The 25,552-nt window shown below is 43.7% G+C and overlaps 1 protein-coding gene across 2 annotated transcripts in view; it reads left to right on the forward strand.

Annotated features, from left to right (window-relative positions):
* The first annotated feature begins 5,161 nt into the window (after positions 1–5,161).
* Positions 5,162–25,552, forward strand: part of Slc18a1 (solute carrier family 18 member A1) — a 33,408-nt gene continuing 13,017 nt past the window's right edge. Inside the window, exons 1-10 of one of the 2 annotated variants that reach the window (XM_085680359.2) lie at positions 5,162–5,439; positions 7,101–7,368; positions 8,493–8,844; positions 10,008–10,066; positions 14,144–14,227; positions 15,063–15,155; positions 16,612–16,701; positions 16,928–16,971; positions 19,202–19,262; positions 19,341–19,436. In XM_085680359.2, the coding sequence (XP_085536485.2) occupies positions 7,245–7,368; positions 8,493–8,844; positions 10,008–10,066; positions 14,144–14,227; positions 15,063–15,155; positions 16,612–16,701; positions 16,928–16,971; positions 19,202–19,262; positions 19,341–19,436 (1,003 nt within the window). In that variant the 5' untranslated portion in view covers positions 5,162–5,439; positions 7,101–7,244. The remainder of the gene's footprint in view (positions 5,440–7,100; positions 7,369–8,492; positions 8,845–10,007; positions 10,067–14,143; positions 14,228–15,062; positions 15,156–16,611; positions 16,702–16,927; positions 16,972–19,201; positions 19,263–19,340; positions 19,437–25,552) is intronic. The other variant, XM_085680360.2, reaches the window with a different exon arrangement.

Genomic DNA, 25,552 nt, shown 5'->3' on the forward strand with positions numbered 1-25,552 from the left:
TTAAGAAATTTTTAGTTAATTTCTTATAGATCCGCCTGGCCTCAGACTTGCTATGGCACTGAGTAGTGAGCCTGGCCTCGAACTCCTTATTCTCCTCTCCTCACCGCCCAAAACTGGTACCCCAACCCTGAACAGCGGACTTGTTAAGAATTTATAATGAGGCTTGTAGCACTCGGCAGCTCTGGAGGTAACGTGAAATTATATTTTTATGCAGATATTTATTGAGGAAGAAAAATAAGGAAGAGGACCTCATGCCAGTGACTTAATTTTCCCCATATAATGTGAATATTTCTTTATTTGTTGGAAAAATACTATTCGAGGAAAATATTATGTAAAATGGAATAAAGTAAAATATAAATATTTCAACATAAAGTGGAAGAAAAGATAAATTTAAAAATTACTTCTTTATTGTTGGGTTAATTTCTCCTCCTCCTCCTTTCCCTCCTCTTTTTTTTTTTCCTAATCGTCAGAAACAGTCAGACTTCAGCTGGAAATGACTTTGGCCTGAGAACTGAGATCTCTGATTCTATTCCATGTTTCTTTCATTATCACGGTGTCAGGAATGTGTTGTGATAAAGGGAGGAACAGCAGAGGGCCCCCTACTCTCAGAACACTGGCGACTGAGAAAAAGTGGCGCAACTGTTGAAGACAAATCTCAAAGGGTGGGAGGCTGGAGTCCCTTTGCTAGGTGGTGCTGCCCTGAAGCCTGGTAGCGGAAGTGTGCGTCCTGGAAACTCAAACGCTGTTTGTCAAGGCTTTCTTCTCTCAACAGATCAAGATGGTCCTCTCACGTTCCTTAGTTTGACAAATGCTGAATGTCTGTTTGACGGAACATTGCAGACACTGATCCAGATATAGTCCTATTATAAACCTTGAGAAAAAGTCACAGTGCAGTATTGGTTAGAATCCAATATATAAAATAATATATACAAAATATTGTGAATTACTGTGCACAAGTTCAAAAATATGCTAAAGGATACATAATATGTTGACAGTGATTATTTCTGAATTACAAAATGTGATCCTCTTCTTCCTTCTTCTTCCCTTTCTGCCTTTTTAAAAGCTTTCCTTTTATTTATTCTTCACGTCTTTCACATCATCTCTCCCAATCTTATCCATCTCCCTCCCCCCACCCACCCCTAAAATAAAACAAAGTTTAAGAGAAGAAGGGGGAGAAAAAAAGGAAGAAAGGGAGAATTTCGTAATCTCGTCATGGAAGCTGCAGTGTGGCACAGTGAGTCACACTGTATCCCCTTTCACATGGATGTTTACATGCAGTTGTTCATCGCGAAGGTTCATTGGTTTGGTTCGAGGCCCTGGTCTCTGCTATGCCATCAACTCTGGGTCCTCACTGGGACTCTTCCTGACATCCTGTTGCTGCCCTGTGTCACGGAGATATTACAGCCCTGGGTCCACAGGACCAACCACTCCACCCTCCACCCCCATGTTCCAGGAGATCACTAATGGAGTGGATATTGGGGTGGGCCAATCAATACATAACCCTGGTTTGGGGCTTGGGTAGTTGCAGGGTTGGTCAGCCCTCCAACTCTCTCCTGTCTTCTCCACCAGGGTGAGCTCTCCAGCACTGCCCTAACTAGTTCACTTCATGCAGCAATGAGCAAAGGTGGTGCCATTTCTCGGCTTTCCCACCCTCGGTGTTGGTTCTCCCACACTGATATCTTCAGGGCTAGATCTACTGTGTTGCCTAGGAGATGGGTATAGGCTGCTCTCCTGAGGGCTGCAGCTGATGAGGGGCAGGAACAGCTCTCTTGATCTTATGACCTCAGGGTCCCCCTTTGACTTTTTGACATAACCTCTGGTTATGTAGTTCAAGTTGTCTTCAAACTCACAATCCTCCTGTCCTAGGTTTCCACGTGTTGAGATTACAGGTGTGTGCTACTACTGGACCCAACTTTTGTCAGCTTCACCTGCTGAACTTCTATTATACTTTTGAAGCAGTAGTAAAATGGGAAACATTAAGGGTTTCTGTTTAAACTGATAGATTTTTGTTGGGCTGGCATGTACATATGTGTGTTAGACCAGTAACTCTATGACTGAGCTATATTCCTGGCCTTGACTTTGTTTTGTTTTAGATTTATTTATTTTCATTTATGTGTATGAGTGCTTTGCCTCCTGCATTGATGTATATATACCATGTGCATTGTCCCTGAATCCAGAAGAGATTGTTGGGTCTCCTGGAACTGCCTTAGTTTCCCAAGTATTGAGATTATGGATGTATGTTATCATGTGTGGCTTGGTTTTTGGCATTTAAAGTGCCTTGTTCCCTGGATCTAAATCCAGCACTTGTTTTTGTTCACACACGGTGACTCCTTACCCATTGGACACATCTCTATTCCATAAGATCCTCAGTGTCACGAAGACCACAGTCATGGAAACTTGCAGTCCCTCGCTAGGTAGTCCTGATCTTTTTCAGAAGCCTTCTCATTGCTTCTGAACCAATGTCCTTTATTTGGGAAGCAAGCCTCTGCAGTCTGGGCCTGTAACCCTGACATCTGCTAAACATGAGGTATTATGAAGTGATTGTTCAATATTTGAACAGCTAAAGGAAACAGAAAGAAATGAGAATTCCTCATATTCGAGTCACAGGATCCATAGTCTTTGTGGCAGGCCATGTAAACCTCAGTTCCAGTCATTGTCTTACGTGCACATAGAGAAAAAACTGTCTGTCTGAAGGTCCCACTTGCCAGCCATCTAAACCAGAAAGAACAGAACCGTGGTTGGAGAGCCTCACACTTCCACTTTGCTCTGATTAAAAACAGAGGACTTTGTGAGGACTTTGAGGCCACTGGCATATCCATGTCTAGATAGAATTATTGCTTTTTACTAGTTAATCTTTAGTTTTTCCCCTATTGTGTGGAAGATATGTAGAATTAAGATGTGCATTCATATACTTGGGAAGAGGAGGTAGGAGGATTGCTAGTTCGAGACTAGCTGGAATATGTAGTTTCCGTCTTGTTTGTTTTTTTGGAAATGGATTGACTCTGTACCCTTGGTCGTCTTAGAACTCATTGTGTGGTCCAGCTTTGGACTTGTGGAGATAGCTTACTTTAGCTTCCAGAGTGCTGAGATTATAGATGTGAGTCATTATGCTCAGTTTAAAAAGTATGTGTGTGTATTTTTGAAAATATATTATATAATCAAATATATATTGTATATGACCATGATGTACATACAGTTTTTAAAAAGTTTAGTTATTTCAAACAAGACATAAAACCTATCATCTTAACCAATTTAAATTCAGTGTTAAATGTATTGACATTGGTTCAACCAGTCAATCTCTAAAGACTTTTCATCTTATGAAACTGAAACTCTGTACTCAGTGAAGAACCACTTCCCATTTCCCCTCCCCCAGACCCTAGCAAAAATGCAGTTGCTGTTTCTATGAATTCCACTATTTTAGTAACCTCATATAGATGAAATAAGAGAGAACCTGTGGTGAATGACATATTTTTTAGCATAATACCCTCAAGATTAATTCACATGGGCTAAAATCTCATTACGAGTTTTTTTTTTATCACATTTACTTATCCATTCATCCACCAAGGAGCAACAGGGTTGCTTTCAGCTTCTAAAAGGTATGTACATGTCTACATATGTGGACACAGATTTATTCTAGAGCACATTAAATGGCTCCATGGTAAGGGTGCTTGTTGCCAAGCCTGATGACTTGGCTTGGATTCACTGGACCTTCTTGTTGACTAGCCAGCCTGGTGAGCGCAGTGACAAATCAAAAAGGTCTCAACAAAGTAGGTGAGGAATGACATTCAAGGTTGTCCACTGACACATGTGTTATGGCACACACGTATCTGGACCCCCCCCACACACACAAATGAAAAAATGAACCAGAGGAAGATGAACACTCGTTCCTGTGCTCATCAGTACCTGGGAAGACCGAGCTGGCCTGCTATGAACATAAGCACTGCACAGCTGGACAATGTATCTACATGTTTTAAATATAATATATATTACAAATAACACATGGCTAAAATGATCAATATGCTGTAAATGGACTAGGCATTTAACAGCAGTTACCATTGTTGCTATTATTTCTGCGAATGTGAAGCGTGATCATCCTTCATCCACACCTCCCTCTGAAGGCCTCAGTTCCCCAAGCCATCATTTTCATAAACTCTTTGTGGGCGAGACTCTTATTTTGGTGGTATCTTCGTATAGATTTTCTTCACTTGGGATTGTTCTATCTTCCCTCAACCGCATGTGAGTGTTCTCTACTAGATAGTTGCAGTCTGCTGGAGATGCCTAAACCCTCAGAGAACCTAAGCTACCCTTGGCAGGGAACAACTGGATTCCTAAAAGGTCTTTTGCCCACAGCTAGAAAATATATCTACTGATAAATCTTCTCTGGCTTTTGGCCATAATCTCTTTTTTCCTTAGAGATACAGGTATAGGGGAATGTTGGGAGACCCACTTGTTTTGCTCCCTGTGATAACGGGCAATGGTACCCAGAGATGCTCACATCATGAACCTGTGACTGTTTCTCTGTATGTTAAAAGGTACAGGTGTTGCAGGTATGACTATATTAAGGTCCTGGGGACAGGAAGTTAATCTTGAAATATTTGGGCACGCTCAGTGTTACCACAAGAATTCTTATATGTGAAGGAGGGAGAGAATTCGACACATGCTGCTGGTTTTGAAGGTGGAAGCTAGGAGCCAAGATCCGCAGGTGACCTCTAGGAGCTGGAAGAATTGAATTGTCCCCAGAGTCAACAGAAGGAACAAAGACCCGCTGATACCTTCATTTGAACCTAGGCACGGCTGTGTGGACTTGTGACCTCCAGAGCTGCGTTACAGCAAATGTGCGCTGGGAATCAAACTTAGGTCTTTACGCACGTGTGGCAGATCATTTATTGAGTCGTCTCCTTGGCCCCAGATGTTAGAGTTTATGGCAAAAGAGCAGTAAGCGTGTCATTTTTCTTCACATAAATGTTTCAAGATTTATTACTTTTAAGGAAAGAATTGGAGCACAGGAGGCATCTTGAAGTAGCAAAGATCAGGCGATGCACCCTGGTTCTATCTGGCATTTTGGTTTGTATTCAGATCCAGGCAAGAGTTAAACGAGCAAAGAGCAGATAAGCACAGATGAAAACCAGCACAACCTCTTTGCTTTGGAGGAAACCCACCCCCTCCATCCTCTGCAGTCCTGTCTGCTTTTGATACAGGGAGCTAAGGGTCTAAATGAAACCTGTTGGAGGTTCCAATTAAGTCTTTGTGGACAAAGCACGCGCACGCAAACACACACACACACACACACACACACACACACACACACACACACTTTCCTCAAATAACAGACAGCAATAAATCCATCAGCACATCTACTTCCAGAGAGCAGAGTCTCTGCTGTCTTGCCAGTAGCTGCCAATTTCTCTCTGAGCGCTTCACATCAAGATGAACTGTAAGGTAAGATTGTTTTCCCACTTTGGATGAGTTTAATTCTTTCTTAAAAGTTCTGTTTCTTATTAGAGGATTTTGATTGTTAAGTTTACAACTAATGGATTGACAGACTTCTTATTTTCTTGGTGTTGTTTTATTGAATGTTTACTCTCTCCCTACTTATTTTACTCTAACATCTTTTCATTTTTGCTGCTTTCGTTTAGCTTTTCCTTATTTTCTCTCGTATGTGTCTTCAGTAAGTTTGTAGTTTGAAATTTCTTATTATACAAAGAAGTGAAGGCTGCCAGGTCACAGTATGTGATCCCTGGTTCAAAGTTATCTCGGGCTTTGTTTCACTTAGGTGAAAACTGCAGTGGGGAAGATATTCTTCTAGCCCAGAGCTTGGAAGGCATCAGCTCCGTGCCTGCGGTACTTCTACCTTTAGAGGCTAACATTTAATCCCAGCGATAACCATTCAAAAGTATTTACTGCTTGTTTCACGAAACTGGTTCTTTACAGAATATCTTAAAATGATCAACAAGGAAGAGAGTAAAGTAACCAGCCCTTAAATGTGCATCTTTCTAGCCTGTTAAAAAGAAGCACACCTTTTTTCTTTAACGCGCCAGTGTCCAGCTGTGAATGTAACGTCATATGCATATCATACAGTTTATGACAGTAGTCCTTTGTTAAATGTTACATTATTGATTTTGTTGGCACGCTAACAGAAGCCTCATAAAAAACAAATGAAATCCTTCTAGAAATTTCAATTTCCTGCGGTTAGGCAAGGGACTGGGACTTGATGATAACGTATGTTACAGGTTCCTAAAGAGGAAACTCTGACTGATAGAGAAGCCCGCTTGGGAAACTCGCTGTGCAGGTTAGAATCTTATTTACACAGCAGCACGCTCTTCTGAGCAGGGTCCTGTAGCGTAAATACAAAAGTACGCGCACTTCAAACCTATATCCACAGGAAAAGGTAGAATGCAAATACACAAGTTAAGAAGCTTGGGGGTTTATCTTTGTCTGGCACCAATTGTGTGACCCAGGAGAAATCTCTTCAGCTCCTTCAGCAGTGAAGTCTTTGGTTCCTTTTTAAAACTGTTCTGTTAATGCTTGTCAGTTGATATATACGTTTGCAGGCTCCATGCAGTCTTCTATACTACAATTTTTGAATAGTGATAAACATAAAACATTTTTGGCATAGTAATAAAGTTGCTTTTATTTGTATTTTATGTTATTTTTGAGGCAAGGTCTTGCTGTGCAGCTGTGACCTGAATCTCTATGTAGTCCAGGCTGGCCCCAGTCTTATGGTCCTCTTGGCTTAGCCTCCTGGGTGTTGGGATTACAGGTGTGCACCACCATGCCTGACTCATGAAGCTACCTTTAAAAACATTATTCCACAATTAAAACCACTTAAAAATTAGAGGAGACGAGTCTGCAATGGCTCAGGTGATGCCCACACCATTCAGGTAAAAAGCTGATGTCTCTCGTTTGAAAAACAAGGAGGCTGGGCATCAGTGGAAGCTGCTTAATGCGGTGGCTGCAATTTCAGACACAAATCTCTGGTAAGCAAAGTTTTATTCAAAGTGTTATGGGAAATATGGAAATATATAAAAAATGAGCAGACAGGCATGGAAAATCCAAACTCTTTCGCTGCTTGCAAGCATTTCCACTGTTGATTTGTACAGTGAGCTGTACTGGACCAGGCCGACTTCCTCTTCTACAAAGGTGACAGAAGACCCACATCTATCAAGGGACCTTTCCTAAGCACCAGGAGGAGAAGGCCCCTATTCTCCCACTCCCTACCCAGCCTCGCCTCCTGCAGCCCTGCCATGTTCCAGGTTGTTCTGGGTGCTCCTCGGCGGTTGCTGAAGGAAGGGAGAGCGTCCCGGCAGCTGGTGCTGGTGGTGGTGTTTGTGGCTCTGCTCCTGGACAACATGCTGCTCACTGTAGTGGGTACGTCTGGGGCTTTTTCTGTCAACGATGTATTTGCTTTGGGTCACAGCAGGCAGCATGTACCCTGCTTGATTTCATCAATGAGCAGACTTGTTAAGTTTTTCATATGGAAAAGACATGGAGGTTGTTGAGAGTTGGCGGGAACTGTAGGCAGCAGGGTCTGAAGGCTGTCGAACTTCAGAGGTTCAAACAAAAGCAGGTTCAAAGGTGCCTGGCAGGAAAAGAAGATCTACTTCTTCACCATTATGTCTTCCCATGGTTGCTGATGATTCCAGAGACACGTGGGGCAGTGGGCATTGTTTACCTGTGGTGCTTTTCCTGCCTTGTCTTTGCAAACATAGGATAACCAAGTCCTTACCAATACCGGCCCTGTGGGCAGTTCACTGCCTCACAGTCCTGCACTGTCTGGCTGACAGATAATTCAGTGCAGTCAATACTCAATTCTTATGCTTCTATAATTCATAAAATTCTCACAAACACTGAAATATCAAATAAGAAATCTTAGTATCTCCACAATAGAAATTATTAAATCTGGACATCAGTGGGTCCTGGTAGGTTCTGTCTTTTACAGAAAGAAAACAAGACTCAGAGATATTGAGTGACATGTTCAAGCTGCCCATTAGCAAGTCCTGGGGCTGGAATTTGATTCCTGTGAGCTGCCTCAGAGTTAGAGCTTCTCACACCACACTGCCTGGGCCCTTAGCCTTTCCAGCCCTCTGGTCACCTGGAAACTGATACAAAAAGGCAGAGCCAGCTGTGTTCTACTTCAGCTGGGATATGTGTATTGGGTGAATATTTTTCCCATTTTGCATCCATCTGTGAAAAATCATTATAGATCATCATAAAGTATTGATTCTTAGGTTATACATGATTCTTTACAAGTAGATGAATTAACCAGTAAGGATGTCACAAATATGCCAAGACTAACTGTATGGTGGCTAGAATTTGATCCTTTAGCTGACAGGATGGTTTGAGCTGGCATGGTCTTTAGTAGGCTTTAAATGATGTCACTTAGGAGTCTTCTTTCTGCTTCAAACTGGACGTTGTAGTAATGCTTTTGAACTTAGTAGTGGTAAAAGGACCTCTGACCTTGAGTTTCCTCACATATCCTCATTGATTTTCAGTGCCCATTGTGCCCACCTTCTTGTATGCAACAGAGTTCAAAGAGATCAACTCTTCTTTGCATAGGAGTCCTGTAAGCTCCCAGCAAGCTCTAACCTCTTCTGCCTTCTCCACCATATTCTCCTGCTTTGACAACACCACGATGACTGTAGAAAAACATGTACCCTTCCATGTAGCATGGACAAATAGCACCATCCCTCCTTCAGTCACTGAAGCTGGCTCACTACCTAAAAACAACTGTTTGCAAGGGATAGAGTTCTTGGAAGAAGAAAACGTCCGGGTTGGGATTCTATTTGCTTCAAAGGCTTTGATGCAACTTCTGGTCAACCCATTTATAGGACCTCTTACCAACAGGTAAATCAGTAGTCACAGTGTCTGTCTTAGTCATTGCCCTATTGCTGTGAAGACACACCATGACCAAGGTCATTATTGCAGGAAAAAAATATTTAAATTTGGGGCTTGCTTACAGTCTCAGAAGTTTAGTCTATTATCCTCATGTCAGGAAGCACAGCAGGATGCAGATAGGAGGCATAGCAGAGAGAGGCATCCTGATTCATAAACAGAGAGAGAAAGAGAGAGAGAGAGAGAGAGAGAGAGAGAGAGAGAGAGAGGCAAAGAGACAGAGGCTCTAGAGTTGTCACAGACTTTTGAAACCTCAACGTCTACCCCCAGTGACATGCCTGCTCCAACAAGGCCACACCTGTTAATCCTTCCAATCCTTTCAATGTGTGACTCTCTGGTGATTAAGTGTTCAAATGTATGAGCCTATGGGTCCCATTCTTATTCAAATGCCACAGTGTTCTATTCACGAAGTACATACTTAGGACAGAGGCCCAGGTCTCATATAGGTTGGTGGTTCTCAGCCCTCCTAATGCTGTAACCCTTTAATACAGTTCCTCTTGTTGTGATGACCCCCACTGCAAAATCATTTCGTTGCTAATAAAATAACTGTAATTTTGCTGTTATAAATTGCAATGTGAATATCTAATATGTAACTCCCAAAAGGTCATGACCCACAGGTTAAGAACCTGATGCAGGTTGGTTAGAAAAGGAAAGAAGGGGTGTTCTGACCCCAGGGGAGCCAGCAGTTTGTCAGCTTGTTATCCCAAAGGAGAGCAGGTTGTTGGTGAAATGCTCTAGGCATCACATTTTCTCAGTGATGTGAATGAATCTGAGTACTGAGAACAGAAGCACCGAGCAGCTGGCAGTCGGTGAGCACGGCTTGAGTGGGGTGGAGGGGAGCATAGGACAGTCTGAGCGCCAACTGTGCTCTGGCTTCCTGGAGTTCTCCCCAAGACGATCCTGAGGTTTTGAGAGACACCTTCTCTGGAAGGATCATTGGGGCCTTGTCTGTGGGTAGGTTTGCGTGTATGCTTATTTATGTGTATGCACTCACATATGAAAAATTGCCCTTAGATTAACCCCATCTCTGTGCCTACTAAAATTAAAAAAATACCGTTCGAGAATATGAATGCCCGCTGCAATGTTATCTTTCTTTGCTCACTTCTGTTTTTTAGGATTGGCTATCACATCCCCATGTTTGCTGGCTTTATGATCATGTTTCTCTCCACACTAAGTAAGTCATTGGCTTCTCTTCACTAAGAAAAGTAAGACATCTGAACAAGCAACTGGGACATTGACTGAAATGTTTTGTAGTCATTTGAACAGGGGCTGGGATAGCGTAAGAAACCACTTCCCTCTAATTGGAATCCTTCTCCTCTTCTACAGAACAGATTCTTAATTTACTTCAGTGAAAATCATGAAAGTTGTTTGAATGTACACAACATGGCGTATACGAATGTGTGTATGTGTATTTACTTGTTCAGGTAGGGGTGTGTGTGTGTGTGTAACTAATCTCTCGAGCAAGCTTACTGCTGCAAATCTCCCATCTTTTACAAAGAGATAGTATTACTTCAGTATGCTACAGTAAAGGTATTCCTTTGGTATGCTATGGTGAAAGGTGACTAACAACAACAACAGCAAAGGAATATTGCGTCCTAGTAACTAGAAAAGTCCCAAATCCTACTGTTTCCTAACTAAGGGCACTAAAGGTAATACTTTAGGGAAGCAAATTTGCTAAAGAAACAGGAGAATAATTGGCAAAACCCATTCAGCATCAGCTTGATGTTCCTAATGAATGGAGGCGGAATCAAAACAGTGAGGTGAATAAGCCTGATGCTGACTCTGAGACATGAGGAGGAAGCACACAGGGTGGGGGTGTCCACTTCTAGGGGTTAATGCCAGGCCTGCTCCGAATGACACAGCTTCTCCCTCCCTCTTGATTTTTTTTTTTAGTTTTCTATCACGCATCCTCTTTTCTATTCTGAATCCTCAGCTTTTCTTCCCCCTACAGTAAGAACTGACCCAATCCAAAATTAAATTTAGGGGTGAAAGGAAGGCTGAAGTGCAAGAGCTTGAAACGGGGTGTTCTTGCTGAGAACTGGAAAAACACTTGGGTAATTAGAGTGGAAAAAAAAAAGCAGTCACCAGGTGCTGCGACTTCGTTCTAAACTCAGGGTCATAGAGAAGGCCCTCATCAAACTCTGTGGGACACCACACAAAGCCAAAACCAGGTAATGAAGGCAAGAGATTTGTGAGGGTAGAGGGGCTGGTTGGGTCCAGAGGGAAATGGGAGAAGGTGGTGAGGTGAAGGCCAGGGTGTACATGTTATGAAGTGGTGAAAGAGAATTTACCAATAAGAAAAGAAAATTAGGAAGTTCAGTAGCAGTGTTCATTAATTTCCATAAACTCAGCTTGTGTTAAAGAACAAATTAAGGAATATGGCCATTCAGTGTGACTTGGAAATTCATTTATTTTTTTTCCTGCAACACACATAAAGGATAAAATATGTTCTCGCTGTCTAGATGAGGGTGTGCTTGTTGCCTTTGGAATCATGACCATACCCTGCAAAATAAGACCAGGAAGTGTATCTGTGGCCCGACCTCTTTAGTATAAAATAGCTGCCTGCTTCTCTGCCAAGAAGTAGTAATTAAAACCTTATCTTGTTTACCTAACTGTATGTGTTGAATAACAATTATGGTTTATGTGAGGTCACTAGTGTTGATCTACTGAGTTAGACTAATTCTATACAAAAGAAAATAGATTTGGCTGCTAGTGTAGCCTATGGAAGACTTACTTGGGGTTTGAATAAAATAAGTAAGAACTGGGCGTGCTGGCACAGGCCTGGAATCCTAGAACTTGGGAGCTAGAAGTAGAGGCTTAGAAAGTCAGAGTCATCCTTGGCTATAGTGAGTTCAAGGTCAGCCCAGGATATGTGAGATCCTGTCTCAAAAAAACAAAATTACTAATAAGTTGTTGGTGCTTATCGTTACTCTCAAAGCCCCTATCTGGATTTTTTTTTATGCAACTGGGAGACAAATAATGACCCATATTAATTTAGAAAAATGGAAAGAAGCCAGGTGGTGGTGGCACACACCTTTAATCCCAGCACTTGAGAGGCAGAAGTAGGTGGATCTATGTGTGCTTGAGGCCAGTCTGGTCTACAAATTGAGTTTCAGGGCACCCAGAGCTGTTACAAAGAGGAGCCCTATCTTTAAAAAAAAAACCCAGCCAAACAAACAAATAAAAAAGAAAAAAAAATGAAAATGATTGCTTTTTCTCAATAGTATGACCAGCTGTCCTGATTTTCCCAGGATTGAGGTTCTCCACAATGTGACTTTCAGTTCTGAAACTAAAAAAGAAACAAAAGACAAATTGGCCACTCCATTCAAATAAAGATACAAAAATAGTGGGGTTTAAGCATGCTAGGTACTAGACAGTCTGAGGATGGACATTGGAGGCTAAACATGGAGGGACTGAGAATGTGTGCTTTTGGGAGACAATTAGTTGGGTGCGGTCATGCTGGGTTGTAACTGAAGTTCATAAAACAACCCAAGACACCTATAATAAGTGGTCAGGAAGATTAAAGTTTGTCTGGTTCAGACACCTTGGGAAGGATTCTTTTTTTCCTTTGGAGATATTGTTTGGGAGTCAAGGATGAGCGATGTCTGGGACTACCAACATTCTCTACAACCTGTAATTTAGTTTGAGACGGCACTCTCCAGTTTGCCTCGCAGTTTCATTTGTGTTGGTGTCTCTACTAGATGGTCCATTGTCCAAGGCATAAACTGATGTGCTCTTTCTCTTTCACGTCCACTAACAGTCCAGCAGAGCAGCACACTTGGGATCATGTAGTAAACCCCAGTTTGATTGGTGGAAGCATCTTCCACCAAGGGGAAAGGTCAGATCAAATGTAAGATGTCTTCTACCCAATGTCTATGGCCCTTGAGGTGCACACAACAGATGGCCCAGGATGACCCAGCAATGGCAAGGGGCAATGTGATGTAATACCGGATCCAGGAGTAGGGATAGGTACCAGCTCTCAATTTCAGTGGGTAGAATATCAGACTCTGAGCAAGAAGTACAGAGACCTCGCCTTCCTTCCACCGGTACTGATGTGATTTATGCCCTGTGACTCTTAGCTTTGTTATCAATTCTAAATCCATCCTTATTGAAGGCTGGAGTGACATCAGTTAAGCAATTAACTTCAAGAACAGAAGGCAAACATCATCATGCTTTCTTCTTCCTTTTGTATTTGCATATGTTAATTCTATGAAACAATGGGTCTCAGCTCATTATGCATGCTTAAAAATCCATGTAACAGTGACTTATCCCTCTATGGAACTTGAGTCAGCTTGCTAATTCCTCCTTTTTTTTTTCAAAGAATTTTTTGATGTTTATGTATTGTGTTATGTATTTATTACACATGCATATGTATGCCACCGAGTACATCAAGGTCAAAAGACAACTTACAAGAGTTGCTTCTCTCCTACCCTGTGGGCTCTATGATCAAACTCACGTTGCGGTCTTGGCAGGAAGTACCTTTACTCACCGAGTCATTTCTTTGACCTAAAAATTATTTTTTAAAAATGTTGTTTTATTAATGTCCTATTTTCGTTTTTGTTGTTGTGATAAAATATTCTTACCTAAAGAAACTTGGTGAAAAAAAGGGTTTATTAGGCTTGCAGGGTACAGTTCCTGGTTGGGGAAAGCCAAGGCCGGAACCCAGAGGCAGAAACGGATGCAGAGATTATGAAAGAAAGATGCTCACTGGCTTGTTGCTAATGGCGTGCTTAGCTACCTTTCTTGTACAATCCAGGACCACTTGCCTAGGAATAGCACTGCCCGTGTTGGGCTGGGCCCTCCTATATCTATTAGCAATTAAGAAAATGCTTCACAGAGATGGCCACAGGCCAATCTGATCTAGGTAATGCCTCAACTGAGGTTACTTCTTCCCAGATGACTCTGGCTTATGTCAGGTTGATTGCTAACTCTGACTGTGACGACTTAATTAACCTAATACTACTAATGGGTTTTGTTATGGTCATTTCTTGCATTTTGGTAGGTACCTTTGATCATCCTCCTTCCCAATTGCCCTTTTTCATCCCCCCTCACTAATCTTCCTAGTCCCAGTGAGCCCCCTTCTACTTTCACGTCTTTTCTGGCGACCCAACAAGTGTAATTAGGGTTACTTATAAAAGCATGGGTGAGGGGCTATTTACAGGAGCACAAGCCCCCTACTAATGGCTACCCCACTGAGGAAAATGTCTCTCCTCACACCAACCTGGATCATTCTGACTCTTATCTTTCCCAGTGTTTGCTTTCTCTGGCACCTATGCCCTGCTATTTGTAGCCCGAACCCTTCAAGGCATCGGATCTTCATTTTCATCTGTTGCAGGTAATGCTGCAAAACACACACACACACACACACACACACACACACACACACACACACACACATACCCCTCTTGCCACTACCTAACTACTTTTGGTGCTATATAAAATTTATATCAGGAAACTAAGGAAAATGCCATGCAGGGAGGTAGCAATTGTCATTCAGGAATACAGTGATTGTAAACTTGTGGGAGGGGTCCATAGGTTCCATAGGTCAGGCTTTTATCTACTCCACTTCATGGCCTTTCCTTTGCGTTGCTTTTATTTAATAGGACTTGTTATTTCAGTGATGTCATCATAGCTTTTATAGTGTGGCTAAGCAAAGGTATCACAGTATCCCGTGAGGTTGCTGTGTTCTGCCCCTCACACAATGGAATGGCCTGGTGGCACAGTTGCTAGAAGCTCCCAGTCGGTTTTGTCTTTCAGGGGCCTAGTGTTTTCATTGACCTCCTTGACCACCGTACTGAATACAACAGTCCAGTCATACATCTTCCTTTCCTGGCCTGGTCCGTAACCTCCTCACGCAAGGAGATATTAGGAAATGACAAACCCTTATGAAACGTGAAGTAATTAGACAGTAGTATTATTATATTGCCCTTTCTCTAAGGCTTTTTGTTTTTAACAATATTAGCACCAAAATAATAAGTTGTGTGTAGGGGAGGAGGGAGTGGCAACTGTGGGAGGAAGTATTTCTAGTATTCTCTGAGCTAAGTTTTATAAAGACCCCTCAAGTGAAATATCTAGCAAAGACTCAAGATATTGTAGGGCGGGGACCAATGGCTGTAAAAAGCAATCAGCAACTTCCCATATGCCAACATCCGCTGTCATTTCCAATGCAGGGCTTGGGATGCTGGCCAGTGTCTACACTGACAACTACGAACGAGGGAGAGCCATGGGAATTGCTTTGGGGGGCCTGGCTTTGGGGCTTCTGGGTAAGTAGTACCTAAATGAAGGCCTGAATTAGGGAGATGGGGGTGTTGCAAACATCTACATCTTTGTAGATGGCTCCAGGAGGCAGGTACTTCCCTGACGTGGAAGACAAGTAAGTATTTTCCTTGCCTCCCTGGCCCAGTTGTGTTGACTCCATCAGATAGATCACTTGGGGGAGGTGACATTTGTCTCTTTAAGAAGCTGTGAAATACAAGGAGGGTCCAGGGAAGTCCTGGAGGCCATCCAGTCCAAGCGAGCGAAAGTCTCCACATCATGGCTCCTGCTTCCCTCACCTCTCCTTCTGTGCACAGCTGCTGCTTTCCACAGAGCCCTGGGCTTTTGCCAGAATCTCTGCTGATTTCACAGAAGTAATGTCCTTTAATCCTAACTGCCAATTAGTGAAGGATGAACGGCTGTCCCCAGGCTAGAGATGAGAATTAGAAAGATTAAGGAGCTATCCAAAGTACCGCTGGGTCAGGAATAAGGACTCAGATTTTCTGTACTCAGAAGTCCCAGCTCCAAACAACATATTTATGTTTTTCTTGATGTTTAGACTTCATACTGACTAATTCAACAAGCTGCTTCCTTTCGCCGAGCACTTTCTCTGTGCCAAACACCATGCTGACACAGATGGCATAGAGGTTAAAGGCTTCAGACAATGTTCTGCCCTCAGGGAGTTTGCAAGCTTACCAAGGGAAAGACTCAACTCTCGTATTCCCTGGCTTATGCCCTACCAGCCACCATGGTAGAGAAGAGAGGGAAGAAATCCCTGTCCTTTGTTAGTAGTCATATGGATACCCAGTCTTGGATGTGGGTCATACTAGACTCCTTTATCACACTTTCAGAAGAGCAAACACGCTGGATCCTTTCAAGCTTAGCCTCTCCCTTTTTCTTGTTACCAACCTCCTACACGTTCTCTTTCACAACTCCTTCTGCCTTCAAGGTACATACTACCAGAAGAATCTCTTGGCGGTGTTTTTTCTCTGCTAAAAAGTAATTTGTTTCTCAATAACCAACAAGGCTATTGTTGGTTACATCAATAGATACCTCACCTAGATTTCTGGAGCCCTTGGTTGGCATTGCCCCAACCATCTTCATCTTCACATCTTCCCTCAAAATAACTCGCGTTGCATTAGCATCAGCCCTCTTCATTGTTGACCCTGCACATCACCCAGATGCGGGGACTCGGCAAAGTGTTTGTGACCACCTGGCCTTTCTGATTCATTCCATTAGGATTTACACAGTATTTTATGCGCAAGACCATTTACTGTTGAGTATTTTACCACATTTCAATTGTTTTATTGCTTCCCCAATCCCTGCTCTGCTAAATTTCATTTGCTATAAAGGAATACCTTGAGGACAGAATTACCTCCAGCCTCAGTGGAGCTTACACCCTCAAGGCCTTCAGTAAAGGCTGAGAGGGTGCTGTGCAGGTGTCTATGCTGTCTTCTCTTTTAGTGGGAGCCCCTTTTGGAAGTGTGATGTATGAATTCGTGGGCAAGTCCTCGCCGTTCCTCATCTTGGCCTTTCTGGCACTTCTGGATGGAGGTAAGTCAAGGCCAATGCCTCCAGACAGGTAATAGCTCAGCTCAGGTTGGAAACACATCGTGCCACGGTGTCTATCTTGACATGTTTAGATGGGTCAAGGACTGTCCCATTCTAGGAGAAGAGGAAGAAGTTGAGGGAGTCAAGGTGGTCGCTATGCGGCCATTAGCAGAGCCCTAGATAATCGATGAGTAAGCAGAACTCCTCCTCTGTCTCCCTTTCTCCTCAGCTCTCCAACTCTGCATCCTATGGCCTTCCAAAGTGTTTTCTGAGGTAAGTGGACATGATATTCCATTACTCTGGGATAAATAGCATGGCTAAGCACAGGAGAAAGAAGAAGTCAGGAAAAGTGAACCCCAGATTTGAATTCTAGGCAGGCCTACACTTAGGAGATAGCATAGAACTCTGGCTTGGTATTGGACAAAGATGGAAGGGGAGGGGGCTGTAGAAAGAATCAAATATTTTCTGTGGAATGAAGAAGGTGACAGAGACCTCCAGACAACCAAGATGAACATCGTTCATTTATAGCTAAGAAATACCAGAGTTTGTGTTTTTCTGACTTCAAGACAAAGATGGCTTGAGAAACCCAGATCGAGCTGTCTTATGAGGGCTATGGGTACAGCATTGAGCAATAAGTTGCCCAGTGTGTGAGCGCTGATCAAGAAGGTGCTGGGGGGACAGGAGCAGTGGTAGCAGTGGACAAGGCCGTGTGTCCACCTGGGCCAGCTCCCCTAGTATCCGTGAATTGTATGAAGTCAAAGAAGCGATTGTAGCAACAGAAGCAGAGAAGGACTGGACATTGTTGGGAGGGCAAGGATATGTCTGAGCTGGAGAAGTTTCTACATACAAAGAGCAAGGGGGTGAGATCGTCTACAAAGTCTAATAAGAAGAACATACTGCGGAGGATGGTACTATGGCCCGAGTGTCAGCGGGAACACTAGAAAGCACTTTTCCTCGAATGTAGCATAATACTTTGTTGTGTGAATTGGTAAGGGCATAATCACTTCATAACATTAGTATAGTATCTTTGGGGTGTATAGACCATTACCTAGCCAAAGCTATCTAGAAAGATATATTCAAAGGGTATTAATCTATTGCTATTTCCCCCTTCGCTTCCTTCACCTCTATCTCTCCAAAGCAAGCATTTTAATTCCTTTCTATGTTTGTGTGTTTTTCTCCTAAATGATTTATGTATGTTTTCTTGTGGTTACCGCCTTTTCTTTTCCAAGAGGTAACATACTCTATATTTTCCTTAATATTCTCCTTTCCCTCCTCACTTAATAATGTATACCAAAAAAACCCACCCCCTTGCTATTTTGCAGTTGTATGTCTCACATTAGGGAAGAAAATGCATCATTCTGTTTCCTGTGTGTGCATTTTGGTGGGTTTTCAGTATGTTGCCATCACAAATAATACTTTAGCTAATAGCCCCATAAACACGCATTTTATAATGTTGGAAGTAGTGTTTTTTACTTCTTCTGACTTCTCTCTCTGTCTCCTCACCTCTGAAAGTCTGTGGTAGGAATTGAACCCAGGGCCTTGCACAGCCCAGGCAAGCACTCCACCACTAAGCTATGCACACCCACAGCTCTGGCAGTAATCATTACCTGTCTTTAACTGTGATGCTTACTTACTTCTTTGTGTATATGTTTGCGATTTATATCCATTTCTTTGCTTTGATTTGCAAATGGGGTAGCAATATTATAATTTTGGCTTTGGCACCTCTAAATTTATCCATTCTTGTGTGTGTCTATCATATGTGGTCATTGTATCCAGACTATTAAATCTCACATGTGACGAGTAGACAACACACCAGAGATTAGGACTCTTTGGTTCTGCCAACTGAGTCAGAGAACACTGTGGCAAAGGTGAAATTTGAACTTGATCTTGAAGAACAGGTAAGATGGAGAACTCTAGAGATGAGAAGAGTGGTAATTTGGGTAAAGGCACCAAAAGGAAGGTGGGGTGTTTAGGTGTAGCTAGTGTAAGGGTAATGTCAAGAGAGAGGGGCAATCAAAATTGGTCATTAGGACCAGCATGTGAACATGGGTGTTTAAGCTCACCAACTGCACAGCGTACTCAGAATGGATCAAAGGCTGAACCTGGGCAGCATGAGGAGCTCTCTTCTGTAGCCCTTCTGCTCTCCCTTTGGGCTTGAGTGCTCTGCCTTTTGTCAAATGCTGCCTGTAGGACAAACGTTTTCAGGGAGATAGTGGAAAGGCCCTGGACAGGTCTGACCATCTTGGCCTTGCTGCCATTCACAGGAGATAGGAATTATATTCAATGCATGGTATGCTGCTCTGACTACCTCAGGACTTACACACAAGATGGACTCTGTCCCAGCTGTGATACCAGCCTGGTCACTTCCTTTCCCTAGACCTGAATTTCTTGGCCTCTACAGTAAAGGAGCCAATGATGTCTAAGGTCCTAGCTTACATCTTGTGGCAACAGAAGGCCTGTAAAGTCTGAAGAACTAGAAGGTGCCTATTCTTTGTTTTCCCAGAGTGTCACGGGGACTCCACTTCTGACACTTCTCAAAGACCCTTACATCCTGGTCGCAGCAGGTAAGCTGACCATGGCTTCCCTCTGTGTGGGAAGAGTCAGGCTTTAGGCAGCCCATCGGCTCACAGACTGTCTCTCAGGTTCCATCTGCCTGGCCAACATGGGAGTTGCAATGCTCGAGCCCACACTGCCCATCTGGATGCTGCAGACCATGTGTTCCCCCGAGTGGCAGCTAGGTAAGTGACCTGGGTCCCTACCAAAGGCTGAAGCATCGTGCAGGTGAGCTGGGCCTTTCTGAAGGTGTTCAGTAGCCATCAAATCCATGTCACCAGTCTCTCATAGGGACAGCACACGCCCTTCATGGACTCAGCCCCATGTCCACACCCATGCACTGAGTCCACATGGCTGTGCAGAGAGTCACCTTGTGAAAGATGGGGGGCCATGGAAAGGTCACATACCTAGTACTCTGTAAAACTCTTTGGTGTTTCCAGCCAAAGGCCTGGTTTTGTCCCCAGAGCATTGACTGGCAATGCAAACGTGTGAAAACCACTTAACCTCTCTGTGTCACTTTCCTCACTGCTGTGGCAAAATACCGACAAAGCAGCGTCACAGAGGTCACAGGAAAGACCTCTGAGCTTGTGTTGGGAGGATATAGTCTACCTTGGTGGGGAAGGCCTGCGCCTCCATTCTCCAGGTACCGTGATGCAGAGAGCAGGGGCTGCCTGCACTGACCTTGCATCCTTTTTAAAGTCGTTGTCTAAGGCACAGGCTACAAGTGGTGCTTCCCACACTCAGTGTGGGTCTTCTTCTTCACGTGACCCTCTCTTCACACCCCTCCCAGACTTCCCAGAGATGTGTCTCCTAGCGATTGTCATCCAGTAATTGATAAAATTAACTCCACACCTTATAGCATCACTTTTAAAGAATCTTTTGTTTATATAAAATTTATGTAAAATTTTGTGGTGTTGTTCCAACCACCGAGGCGGATGGGCCTGAGGCCATCAGCTCTGTTTCCAGGCAACTGTGCACATGCTGTCTGCTCTTTATTTTTGACTACTTCTGAGGATAAATCCCAGGGCCCTCATGCAAACTGGGCAAGCATTCTATCACCGAGCTACAGCCCCAGTTCCCCCAGGTCCCCCACTTCCCCGAGTCCTGCTATCTTATTTAGTGAGACCTGAGATATAAACCCTAATCCTCAGTGCCTATGAACATTTTCCCACGCCTTTGGATCATGTTGTTTTGAAGTGATTTGGTTTCACGATGAGCAGCACTTGAATACCGTCTGAAATGAGCCTGGGCGTGCTATCTGCTTCACAGAGCGATTGTAGGAATGAGCGGCCTAGGGTGTGCGCTATACCTGTGCGCTGCAGGACCACAACCAAGCACACTTCCACTACACCTCCTTCCGTTGTCTTACACACTCTAGAAAGGGTGTTCTGCTCCACGGAGGCCTTGAGTGAGGATTTGAGTGAGCATAGGGAGAATGCCTGGGCCTCAGGAAACCCCAGGACAAGGGAGCAGGAGAGGCTACGTGCAAACGGCTCAGTCACCACAGGCGGGAGAGGTTAGTGGTGCCAGAGGGGAAGCTGATAAGAACCGGATATAGCTCAATGTCCCATAAAAAATAGAGAATCTAATTTTCAGGGGCCAGGTCTAAGCAGGGCTCCAGTTGTACACTTACCTTCAAATTGAATTTCTTGGGCTGTAACTGCCTCTGACCAAGGCAGTTAATTGAGTTAGGCAGCACTCGGTGCAGATAGCATTTCTTCTGAGGAGGTTCTGGCCACTCTGGCTCCTGGTCCTAGTGAGTATGACACCCTGGAGCAGCCCTCCCCCAGCCCTCCAGTTAGAGGCCGCCTTCACAAGTCTCTTGGTTACCGTGTGCAGCATCCTATGCTACTTCCCCAGTGCTGTCTGCACTATAAACTCTACACTCTGGATGACGGGGCCTCAAAGCAAGGTGGCAAGAGCACCCCACTCTTTTCTAAAATTCACTTTTTCTTTTCTTTTTTTTTGTTGATTTTTTTTGATATTTATTGAGCTCTACATTTTTTCTCTGCTTCCTGCCCTTCCTCTTCCCTCCCTTTCAACCCTCTTCCATGGTCCCCATGCTCCCAATTTACTCAGGAGATCTTGTCTTTTTCTGTTTCCCATGTAGATTAGATCTATGTAAGTCTCTCTTAGTGTCTTCATTGTTGTCTAGGTTCTCTGAGATTGTGAATTGTAAGCTGGTTTCCTTTGCTTTATATCTAAACACTACTTGTGAGTGAATACATACAACAATTGTTATTCAGGGTCTCTGGGTTACCTCACTCAATATAATGTTTTCTAGATCCATTCATTTGCCTGAAAATTTCAAGTTTTCGTTATTTCTTTCTAAAATTTACTTTTTATTTTTAGTACATCCCAGTCGCAGTTTCCCCTCCTCCTACTCCTCCTAGCCCCATTTTGTCTTTACCCCAGATCCACTCCTCCATTTCCCTTCAGAAAAGAGCTGGCCTCTCAGGGATATCCACTGAGCATGGTATAACCAGGTACAATAAGACAGGCCCTCATATCAAGGCTGGGTGAGGCAACCTAGTAGGAGGGAAAGAGTCCCAAAAAACAGACGAGTCAGAGACACCTCCCATATCTGTCATCATTTTCATTTGTAAAAATAAAACTATCTTTCAAGCCCTTCTTCTTTGTACTTAATTGAGGGAGGTTAGTGTAGTGTGTGGGTTATAGGATTTCCTAAGCTAATAATTCATCTTGCCTTGGCTGTGTGTGATCCACCCTTGAAGACAGGCTGTGAATGGCATGGGGGTGTTGATTAGCCTAGAACACAAAGCACTGCTGAAATACCCCCTGAGAGTCAGGTGCCATGGGACAAGGGCATGTTTGAGGAAAGCCTCATGTAGGGAATTTCACACAATTTACAAGGATGTCAAGGAGACAGGGAGCTAGGCAGAGAGCTTCCTCTTTCTATGGATCAGCTAAACCATTCAGTAGTTATTACCTCTAAACTTTCAAAAGCAATTACACACAAACAAACAGGTACAGTCTGAAACAGATTGCCAGCCTGCGCAGATAAAGTAGGCAAACACGGGAAAGCATGCCTCACTTCTGCTGCACAGAAGACAATATTAAAAGCAAACAGGCTGCTGCCAGGCCCTGCCAACTGTTTACACTGGGCTTTGGGATCAGGGTCATGATGCTTTCTGTTAGCTTATATTGTTTCCTCGAGGCCCAAAGTGGTACAGGGAGGGACTAGTGAGATCCACGGAGACTCACACTGCTGGTTTCAAACAGATCCTCAGGCCAGAGTCAGCCATGAGTCACTCTGGTGGGCTTGGTTAGGGGGAACGCTTGGCCGTGGACTGAGTTAACCCTGGCCATCCCAAGTCACGATAATAATTAAGACAAGCGCTTACAGGGCACCGCTTTCATGTCAAGCCAATGGAAAAGATATGTAGTGTGTTCTTAATTTTTGTTGTATTATTTTTTGTTTTCTATAAACATTTTTAATTTTTTAAAATAATTTTGTAACTGCAATATATTTTTACTATAACCACCCCAGCCCTTCCAATTCTTCCCATGTTGCCCTGTCCTCCCTTTAGAATGATGTCTTTGTCTTTAATGATTGTTTTTCCAGTGTGTGTGTATGTTCTCATGCATGTATACATGTGTGCACATGCGTATGTGTGGGTTTGTGAGTCCAATACTGTTGTCCATATGCTCACGGGTATAAGACTGACTGCTTAGACTCAGAATCTTTCCAGAAGGGCTCCCCCTGTAGAAAACGGATTCACTTTCTTTCTCATGCCCGTAGATCTTCAGCCAGGGGTGGAGCATTGTGAGTCCTTCCCCCACGTACCTTGAAATACTGACTGGCGTTGCCTTGTGCAGACAGCCGTGTTGAGTTTTCCTGAGCAGCTTCCTGTGACATCCAGAACACAGTATTTGGCAACAGTCTCCTTGTCCTCGGGTTCTTGCAATTTTCTGTAATGTTCCATGAGCTTAGGGTATAGGGTTCTCTTACTCTGTCCATTTGGGGATGGGCTTAAAAAAATCACTTATTTCTCTGTATTTTGATCAGTTGTGGTTCTTTGTAATAGCCTCCACCTGCTACAGAAAGAAGATTTTTTTGATGAGAGATGAAAGCCTATGTAGTATTTTCTTGATGAATCACATCCATTCCATTCCTGTGTTAATTGATTTTATTTTTACACCAAAATACCCAAGGTAGGCTGACGTCAACTATTTAGGAAGTTTTGGAGGTGAATGGTCCAAATAGCACAGTGCTGGCTTTAACAAGAACTTTGTTGGACGATAGCGGCATGTACATTTCAGGATGCAGTTCCATCCTTCAGCTCATTCTCAGAGAGTTCTGGGGGCCCATGGGACCCACCTTAGTTTGTCCCTAGGAACATCCCTCTGCCAATCAAAGGATCTGCTCCCAACTCCAGCAGGGTCTCATGTTGTGGCTTCAAACAGACTATGTATCTGAGGTTGAGAATGACCTTCTGATCCTTCTGCCTCTACCTCCAGAATGTGGGTTTCCAGGTGTGTGTGATCAGGTCCAGATTATACAGTACTAAGGATAGAACCCAGGGCCTCTTGCTCACGCCAGGAAGGCACTTTACCAAATGAGCTACATCTGCAACATAGACCTTGTTCTTAAAGGTCTCTTCTCTATCCACAGAAACCTTCTGGTGACCAAGTTTCCAGCACATGAATCTACATCGGGGGGGGGGGGGGTGTCACACACAAACCATTTATAAGTTTTTTAAAAAATATTTATTTATTTATGTATTTATTTATTATGTATACAATATTCTTCCTGTGTGTATGCCTGCAGACCAGACCTCATGACAGATGGTTGTGAGCCACCATGTGGTTGCTGGGAATTGAACTCAGGACCTTTGGGAGAGCAAGCAATATTCTTACCTACTAAGCCATCTCTCCAGCCCCATTTATAAGTTTTTATTTAAAAGAGTCTTTTGCCCTGACAGAGTGTGCCATGGCCCTTCCAAATCTTGGACTTTGTGGGACTGCCTAACCTTACCAAGTATCAGCATGCCTTCTTCTTCTCTGCCCCTCTCACCCTTACTGAAAAGCTGGATCCTTCCCTGAGAGCATCATGGGGTCTCCGAGAGCCCGTGACGACAGTCTGCTCCTCCAGGCTTTGCTCTCCTTGGCTGCTTCCAGACAATTTCTCCCCTGCTCTCCTTCAAAGACTCACAAGTCCTTTGAAGTCCACGCAGTGTTTGATGCCAACCACTGACCTCTTTGTTAGCCATTCTCCCACAAAAACTGTCACACTTGCTCTTTCCAGTGCTCTTCCTGTCCTGAGACAGTGGCATCTCTGTCCTGGTGGATGAGGCTGTGGACACCGAAGGCTCCCACTTTCTCGGCATGCTCTCCCACAGTGATCCTTTCCTCTTTAATTTAACCACACAATCTTATGTTCGCCCTTGCTGCTAACACCTCTGCTAATCCTGTGGCCTCTGGAATCTCAGTTCCAGGCAAACTCGTTCGCACCTTCCACATTCTTTGTGCAGTTTAACCTCGCTTAGACTAACCGTCCTCTGGCCTCAGGACACTGCTCATGTCCTCCCTGCCCTTAAAAGACTTCAGTTTGGCTTCTAGAGCCCTGCGCTGAAGTCACTTCCTTTCAAAGATTTTGTTTGTTTGTTTGTTTGGACAGGGTTTCTCTGTAGCTTTGGAACCTGTCCTGGAACACACTCTGTAGACTAGGCTGGCCTTGAACTCACAGAGATCTGCCTGTCTGTGCCTCCCAAGTGCTGGAATTAAAGACGTGTGCCACCACCGCCTGGCTCCTTTCAAAGTTTTTTTTGAATTCCAAGATTCTCTTCTGGCAAAAAGAACCTGGCCCTGGTTAGACCTTCTAGCCCTGATTCTGCCGGAAACAGCGAGGAGAGCAGCAGTATAACATACAGCCAAGATATCCTTATCTTATTTTGATTTTCGAATTGCTGAGAATTGAACTCCGGGCCCCATGAATGCGAGGCAACTGCTCTGGCCATGAAATCCATCCCTATTTTCTTTATTATTGCAGTAGTAGAGACCTAGGATCTCAATATGCTAGATAAACATCTGCCACTGAGTTAATTTCCAGCCTTTTAAGTTTTATTTTGAGATTGGCCACATTAACTTTCCCAGGTTGGCTTTGAACTTGCAGTCTCCCTGCCTCAGCTTCCTGAGTATCTGGGATTGAAAGCATCTGCAACCATGCCCAGCTCTCACCTGATAGTCACAGGCACAAATAAATCTAAAGTATGTTCTCTGCTAATGGTCTTCCTGCATGCTGCTGGTTATATACTTTCTTTCTCCTTCCAAAACAACG

This window comes from Myodes glareolus, chromosome 23 (assembly GCF_982192425.1).
Source record: "Myodes glareolus chromosome 23, mMyoGla1.1, whole genome shotgun sequence".
Classification (NCBI taxonomy): domain Eukaryota; kingdom Metazoa; phylum Chordata; class Mammalia; order Rodentia; family Cricetidae; genus Myodes; species Myodes glareolus.